General features: G+C 56.6%; 1 protein-coding gene across 1 annotated transcript in view; it reads left to right on the top strand.

Annotated features, from left to right (window-relative positions):
• DLK1 (delta-like 1 homolog (Drosophila)) overlaps positions 1-2,360 on the top strand; it is a 6,325-nt gene extending 3,965 nt beyond the window's left edge. Inside the window, exon 4 of the mRNA XM_014549110.1 lies at positions 1,265-2,360. Within this exon, the coding sequence (XP_014404596.1) occupies positions 1,265-2,009 (745 nt within the window). The 3' untranslated portion in view covers positions 2,010-2,360. The remainder of the gene's footprint in view (positions 1-1,264) is intronic.
• The last annotated feature ends 5,500 nt before the right edge of the window (positions 2,361-7,860 follow it).

Genomic DNA, 7,860 nt, shown 5'->3' with positions numbered 1-7,860 from the left:
AGGGGCGGGGGCGGGATGGGGAGGACAAGCCATAAGGGCCAGGGGGTGGGGTCCAGCTCTCAGCTACCCTGAGTGGGGAGGGAGCCCTGGGATCCTGGGCAGTGGGCACCGAGGCAGAATGGCCGCTGGCCTGTCCTGTGCCTCCCTGAGCAGGGCTCCCCACAGCCCCCCTCTGGCCCTTATGGGCATAGCTGCACGGAGGGGGCTAAAAGGGAGGCTAGGAGAGATCTTGACAGCAGCGAGAATTCCACCTGGGACCCCTAGCCCCTGGCCCAGGGGCTGCCCTGCCACACCAGCGCCTCCTGCCCTGGCATTGCAGGGTGGTGTGGAGGACGTGGACTGGCTGGGGCCACAAGCAGGCACCTGTGAGGCATGGAAAGATCAGTACTCCGAGGGCAGGGGCGACATCGCACGCCGTGCCGGCTTATCGGAGAGAAGGGAACATTCAGAGCCAGCCCTTTAAAATATTTTGCTTTTCTCTCTAACAAAATCCAGCCCGGGGTCCTTGAAATTCCTTCAGAGCCCCGCTCCTATGCCGCCCTCCTCCGAGGGGCGACGCGGCTTTCTCGCGCCCACCGCCCCTTTCTTCCCTGGAGTTTCCGCATTTATCAGATGACAAAGGGCCCGCTCGTTTAGAAGCACTTACGTTAAATGCTCCGTGCGCTCCGCGTGGAGCAAACAGCTTCGGTCTGCAAGCTGCACTTGGGTGAATGAGCCGCTATTAACCAGCGGCAGGGACGCACAGACAGACCGCGTATTTCTTTCACTCGGAGAGTCCCCAAGGGTTTCTGCACAATGAGCTGCAGGCTCGCTCCGCTGAAAATAGAAGTAAAAATAATAATGGGGCGGTGATGGGGGGCAGGAGAGACTGCCAGGGACATCCTGTGTGGCTCGGCGTCAGGGGCCTAGGGACCAAGCTAGAGGAGGGGGCTCCCTCCAGCCCGGCGTTATCACTAACTTTGCCTCTCTCGGCCTCAGTTTCCCCCACCAGTCCAGGGACTCACCGGCAGGCCTCTGGTAGGAGAGATGGGCATCCGGGAGGTCGGCGTGCTCCAGGTGGGGGTGAGGGGCACCCCCCACCCGGTGTGCGGCTGCCTCAGACACCAGAGGCCCTCGTAGGCAGGGGTCACAGTGCCCGCCGCCTCCTCAGCCCCCCTGGCTGGCATCACTCACTCACCTCCTGTGTTCTGAGCATTTGCCCGCAGCACCACTGTCCTAGCCCACCCCCCAGGGGACCTCTGCCTTGTCCCCTTCTGTATTGCAGTTCCCCCTGCCAGCACGGCGGCTCCTGCGTGGACGATGATGGCCAGGCCTCGTATGCCTCCTGCCTGTGCCCCCCTGGCTTCTCGGGCAATTTTTGCGAGATCGTGGTCAACAGCTGTACCTCCAACCCGTGCGAGAACCAAGGCACCTGCACCGACATTGGGGGCGACTTCCGCTGCCGCTGCCCCCCCGGCTTCGTGGACAAAACCTGCAGTCGCTCGGTGACCAACTGTGCCTCCGAACCGTGCCTGAACGGGGGCACCTGCCTGCAGCACTCCCAGGTGAGGTTCGAGTGTCGGTGCCGGCCCCAGTTCACAGGTCCCCTCTGCGGCAAGAAGCGCGCGGCGAGCTCCCAGCAGGGCACCCGTGTGCCCAACGGGCCCGGGCTGGCCTACCGCGTGACCCCCGGGGTGCACGAGCTGCCCGTGGGGCAGCCCGAGCACCACATCCTAAAGGTGGCCATGAGGGAGGTCAAAAAGGACACCCCGCTCCTCTCCGAGGGCCAGGCCATCTGCTTCACCATCCTGGGCGTGCTGACCGGTCTGGTGGTGCTGGGCACCCTGAGCATCGTCTTCCTCAACAAGTGTGAGGCCTGGATTGCCAACCTGCGCTACAACCGCATGCTGAACAAGAAGAAGAAGCTGCTGCTGCGCTACAACAGCGGGGAAGACATGGCCGTCAACATCATCTTCCCCGACAAGATCGACATGACCACCTTCAAGGAGGCTAGCGACGAGGAGATCTAAGCAGAGATCTAGGCAGAGCCCCCACTATACTACCCCGCCCCCTCCATCCTCGGGGTCCCCGCAGAGCTCACCAGATGCGGTCGGTTCTAACCTCGGTGGGCGAATTTGCTAGCTCTCGTGTCAGACCTGGTGAACGCGCTACGCTTCGCTGTATTATTCTTTGTGCTACTACTGTGTGTGACCAATGCAATGCGCTCAATGCAATGATGAAGGCCACCCTCCCCCCTCTTTCCCAATGCATGGTTAAGAATAAGAATAAGAATTTAATCTTTAAACGAGTAAGATAAGTAGCATGTCATTCTAAACTTTAAATTTTAGCATAAAATAAAAAAAGACAAAAAAAAAACAAGGCAACTTGACCAGGACTCGGTGTGTCGACGTCCCTCCCCGAGGGGCCTCGGCCACAGGGTCCTTGTAACGTATTCTTGCATGACCAACCACTGTGACCTGGGCTAAGACCCCTTTCGTTCGTTAATTCTCACACGCCACATCCGACTCGCACTCACTTCAAGTTCAACATCGCAGTCCTTAGATCTTTGTGATGGAGTTGAGGATTTTGCAGAGTGCAGCGGCCATGTGTCAGGCAGAGAGAAAACCCGGGTTGGCTGCTGGGGGGCCGGGACCTCGTCCCAGCCCTGCCACTAACTCGCTGCGTCACCCTTAGCGAGCCCACCATTTCGCCCCTCTGGAGGGAGGGGCTTGACCACAGTGACCATCAAGGTCCTCTCTTGTCTAAAACTCTGAATTAGGAACGACGGGGGATGAACCAAAACAGCTCCTGACCCCCCCATGAGGATGGGATGGAGACTAGGTCCCATCCCCGGGTCCGCATGTTTTGGTCTATTCTGATGCCCACTGGGCATCCTGAAATCACCCCTAAGTGCAGTTTTCAAAGTGGGGAGCCTCCTGGCTCACTTTCCATTTGGGAACGATTAGCCGCTTTGAGTCACAATACGTAGCCTTGGAGTTGCCTCTCGGGCAACCCCCACCCACCAAAATCTCCAATACTCTACGCCCCTTCCCCCTGTAGATTAGCCATATTTCTTAAAATGTAAATGCAGGTGAACCGCAAGTGCCCCTGGCGAAATCTGAGCAGCAACACAGCCCTCCCCTAGGTGTTCGCAGGGGTTAGTGGAACCTGTCCCTTGTGGGGCGTTTTCTAGTTCTGTGGCCGAAGTGGTACCAGGCCTGGCCTACGTGGCTATGCAGTTCATTTGTGTTGCCGAGTTAGTAACGCTCAGATCCTGAAAGACCTAGCCAGTTTCTGAATCATGAACTTGACTTTTTTAAGAAGAGTATCTATTTTTGTTGGGGGAAAAAAAAAAATAGAAGGAGATGGGACAGAGTTCTGTCTAGCTTCCCAGCTCTTCGGGTTGGGCAGCTAAACAGTCCTTGGGTACCAGATAGGACTATTTTGCTTCTTAAGTTATTTGGGTAGGAATCAATACTCTGAGCTTCGTTGAGTATTACTGACGTGTTTACCTTGCTCCAAGTCATCATCACCTTCATCACGGTCATTCAGATCACCACATGCGTCACCGTCATCACTCAACCATCAACCTTGTCACCCCCACCCACTAAACCACCGCCAAGTCCCTTGTAATTCTGGTTCCAAGCCTGTCATTTTCCCCAAAACCTGACGTCCCACTCCCAGTTCCTCCTCATCCTAGCCCCAAGATGCCACCCTGGTCACCTCGTCCCTGACAGGCGATGTCACCCCAAACTCCCATCACCTTCCCCGTCAAACCCCTCCCCATTTTAAACCTGCCCTTCCTCTCCTGCCTCCCCACAATTCTCCCTCAACCCCAAACCCTGTTACCACTGCCAAGGCCCCTCCCACCCCCCAGGCTCCTGTTGCTGCCCTCCTGCCCCTCCCCTCCCTCACCCTCATCCCCTGGCTTCCCAGCCTCCCATCTCTGATAACCCCTCCCCCCAGTCCTTCCTTCTCCCCACAAGTCATTTGAGTCAACATCTCATTTTGAGTGTGTCTTAAAAACTTCAAAAAGACAAAAAAAAAACAGAACGGTTGGCATGTGTCGGGTGGGTGTCCGGCACCTGCCTGGCCTCTCTCACGTGAGACCTTGATCGAGTCCACTACCGGTTCTGATCCTCGGATTCCCCAAACTTGAAATTCTGAGATTGGATGACATGACCAAATTCTCTGCGCCCCCTTTTCGATCTCCAGGCTGTGGAGAACAGCCTTGTCCCCTGGTGACAAGGAAGAGACGTCCCGCCATTTATCCTTGACCCACTCCTCATCCGTCCACCCATCCATCCACCATTCATTCAATCAGGAAGCATTTCCAAGCACCTGCCGAGTGCAAGGCAGCGTGCAGGGAGCTGCAGGTCCCGCAGGACGAGGGGCAGTCTTGGGAGGGCAGGGGACACCCAGGTGTCCCCAGGAAGCCAAGCGCAGTGCAGGTGACATGCCGTGGGAGCATTGGAGAGTCCTCAACAGACGCCTCCCCGAGAGCCTGACCATCTCACTTCCCACAAGTAGGAAGTCTCTCTTACCAGCACCTGATGTGGCCGCCCCGCCCAAATTCCACAGTGCCCAGCTCACACGTCCCTCGAGATCAGAACAGGGTTAGTGCCTCGCCTCGGTCTTCACGCCCCGCAGAAACGGCGCCTACCCTCCTTGGTGGGGGCGCCCGGTTCTGCTGAGAGCGTCGGGACTTTGGCTGCCCACCGCACCTCGGTGTGTGTGGGGTCGTGTGTAGTTTACGTAAACACAAGGGGAAGCTTTAAGATGCTGTCAGCGACATGACCACCAATTCGGCCCCAAAACTGAGAGAGGAGTAGGCGTGATTATCTTCTTGTAACCCCAACGACGTGGAAAATGTCAATGGCACTCTTTTTGGCTTTCCCATCTACTCGCCCAGACGTGCAAAAAAGTTTGTTTATTAAAAAATAAACAAAACCCAAGGGCTACTCATGTTTCTGTGGTGTGCGTGCTGTGTGCGCCGGCTACCCTTCTCCCTTCCCTGGGCCGGGGGCCCTGCTCTGGCCCCACCCAGCCCCTCGCACGTGGGGAGGAGGCCAAGGCTAAGGGCGAGCCCACCCACCCTTCCGGACCACACTCCGAGTGTTTGCAGACGGGAATTTCCTGCCCCCCTCCAGGGCCCTCACAGCTTCTTCCCTGTGTCTTGGTGGCCATTTGTGGGTGTTGTGGGTGGTGTGGGTGGTGTGGGTGATGTGGGAGGTGTGAGTGGGTGGTGTGGGTGGAGGGGGGACGTGAGGATGAAGGGGGCTGCTGGGTAGCCCCAAACCCTCCACCGAGCCAGGGACCAGCTCACTGCAGCCACAGGTTCTATTGAGAACTCCAGGGTGGTCGGGTCTGAGTCCATGCTGGCCCCGCCCTCCAGGACTTAGAGGTAGAATTGTGTCTGATACTCAGTTGGGGGACTTGTCGCCTTTAAATGGTGGCACATCCGGTGTATGAGTCCCATTTGTTCTCCTGACTCGGACCTTACACGTTGGGGGGGTTTTTTGGGGGGGGGGGGGGGGGAACCCACCGCTCTTCTGGTCCCAGGCCCGGCCCGAGGCTGGTTGAGTCAGCTCAGTGAAGACATCCTTTTTAGGTCCCGTGGAGGGGGTGACATTGCCTATGCCCACCCTGGGGGATCAGCCAGAGCCCCCACCTCCTGCCAGGGTGCGACCTCTGTCCAGGCCCTCTGCTAGCCCAGAGAGTGACCCTCAGTGGGTGGGGGAGTCTTCTCTCCACTTCTTGCCACACCTGTTCCTTCTCGGCCAGGTCACTGCCACCCCCACCTAGATGCTCAGCCAGGCCTGGGTGTCCCTGAGACTCCTCCCTCCTGGGCCCCCATATCCTGCCAGAACTATCCCCCTCAGCCCCCTGGGGTGGGGGTCTCTTCAATGCCACGGGGCACACAGGTACAAGCAGATGGGTGCTATTTCAAAAACCGTAAGAAAATAAGATGACAATGTTGAGGTGATAAACGTAGAAACCTGTATGAAAGGCATGGGCTTTCCAGGCAAATGTCAATTACCCAGAATCCTCCCCGGGACCAGTAGGATTAGAGCATTACCTGGGAAGAGCCCCCGTGGGGCCACCTGCCTGCTACCCAACCCAGGTCCCAAATCTTTGACCCTTTGATGGAACGGGGCACCCAGGCTAAGGTCAGGATTCTGGAGCAAAGATGGAGACAAGATGAAGGTCTTTTGATTCTTTCTTCAAAGCTGGGAAAGGGAACCCCAACAAAGTTAACAAAAGAGAGTTACTGTCCTCCCTCGTGAAGAAACAAAAATCCTCAATAAAATAACAAATAGAAAGCAGCCAAGTACCCTATATATAATAAAGAGGTAATATGCAAATGGTCGTTACGCCATGACACATAACGACCGATCAGCAGGAGGGCGGGGCAGCAAGCTATGGGCGGCGGAGAACTATGAGTGGCGGTGGGCGGGGCAGCCAGCTGAGGCAGGCAGCAGCAGTGAGCTACTCACGTATGGATTCGTGCACAGGGCCACTAGTTTTTTATAAAAACCCCAATCAAGTAGAGCATTTTATGAGAAAGCAAGATCCATAGCGAGGGGGCCCTGGGAGAGCCAGGTGGGCGGGAACAGCGGGATCACGGGGTCACTGCAGCCAGCCAGGGGCCAGGCAGGTGACCTGGGCAAAGGAACCCAGCTCCAGCCAGCTCCTGGGTCCTGCCTTACCCCACGGGCGGTGGGGCGGCAGGGGTGAAGGGAGAGAGTCTCCACCTGGGGCCCCCCGGCTGCAGTCTGGGCAGTGGGGAGGGCTCGGAGGGCTGTGGTCCTGGCCGGGAGGGCCCCAGGACGTGGAAGGCCCCAGAACTCGGGGCGGGGGGGGTGAGAGTGGGGGACATGCTCTAGTGGGGATTGTTGCTGCATGGGGCCCTTGCATGGGGCCCAGAGTCCGGGGAGCCAGCTAGGAAAGTACCCAGCAAGCTCCACATGGCAGAAGAGACATGAACTGCACGTGCAGGGGGTGGATGGACAGAAAGAAGTTTCCGGAAGGAAAGTGAGGAGGGAGGGGCCATCTGGACAGGGAGTAAAGGGGAAGGTGGGCTCCCAGCACAGGGCACCTGGCTCTGGGGATGGCTGCTAAGACAGTAGTTTGCTTGTCATCTCAGGCCTGTGGCTTTATTTTCTTTAGTGACCGTTCCTACTGCCGAAAAAGAAATCATTCGCCATGCATGTCACCCGCCCAAGAAACGTGCCTTGTTCTAGGGGGGAGACCCAGCCCCAGGTCCTCGCCCGAGCCGGTGGGGTGGGGGTGTGCCCGGGGCTCTCCCTGCTCAGAAGCTTGCCAGGCTCGGTCACTGCACCGAGTCCACAGTGAAGATGCACATGGAAGGGAAACCAAACATCAACACAAAAATAGGTCAAAAGAAAAAAATATATATATAAATATAATACCAATTCAGTAGATGCCAGAGGGAATTTAATGAGATACAAGGGGAAAGTACACATCTCCTTAATGTCATGCGAAACGTCTGTTGTAAACTAACACTTAGTATCCTACTGATCAGTAAAGCCCAAGGCAATAAAAAACAGAAAAACGAAGTATGACTACTAGAAAAGAGGTTCAATGATTATTAGAGATGATATTATTGTCTGCCACAAAGACTCAAGAGAATGGCCTACAGGTAACACGAGGAGTTGGTGCACATACGCCATACATATAAAAGCCTACATACCAATAACAACCTGTTCAAAAATGTATTGATCTGGCCCGGCCGGCATCGCTCAGTAGTTGATCATCGGCCTATGAACCAGGAGGTCACAGTTCAATTCCTGGTCAGGGCACATATCCGGATTGCGGGCTCGATCCCCAGTCAGGGACATGCCAGAGGAAGTGGATCAA

The sequence above is a fragment of the Myotis brandtii genome, unplaced genomic scaffold (assembly GCF_000412655.1).
Source record: "Myotis brandtii unplaced genomic scaffold, ASM41265v1 scaffold535, whole genome shotgun sequence".
Lineage (NCBI taxonomy): Eukaryota > Metazoa > Chordata > Mammalia > Chiroptera > Vespertilionidae > Myotis > Myotis brandtii.
This window is presented reverse-complemented; position numbering and strand designations above follow the sequence as displayed.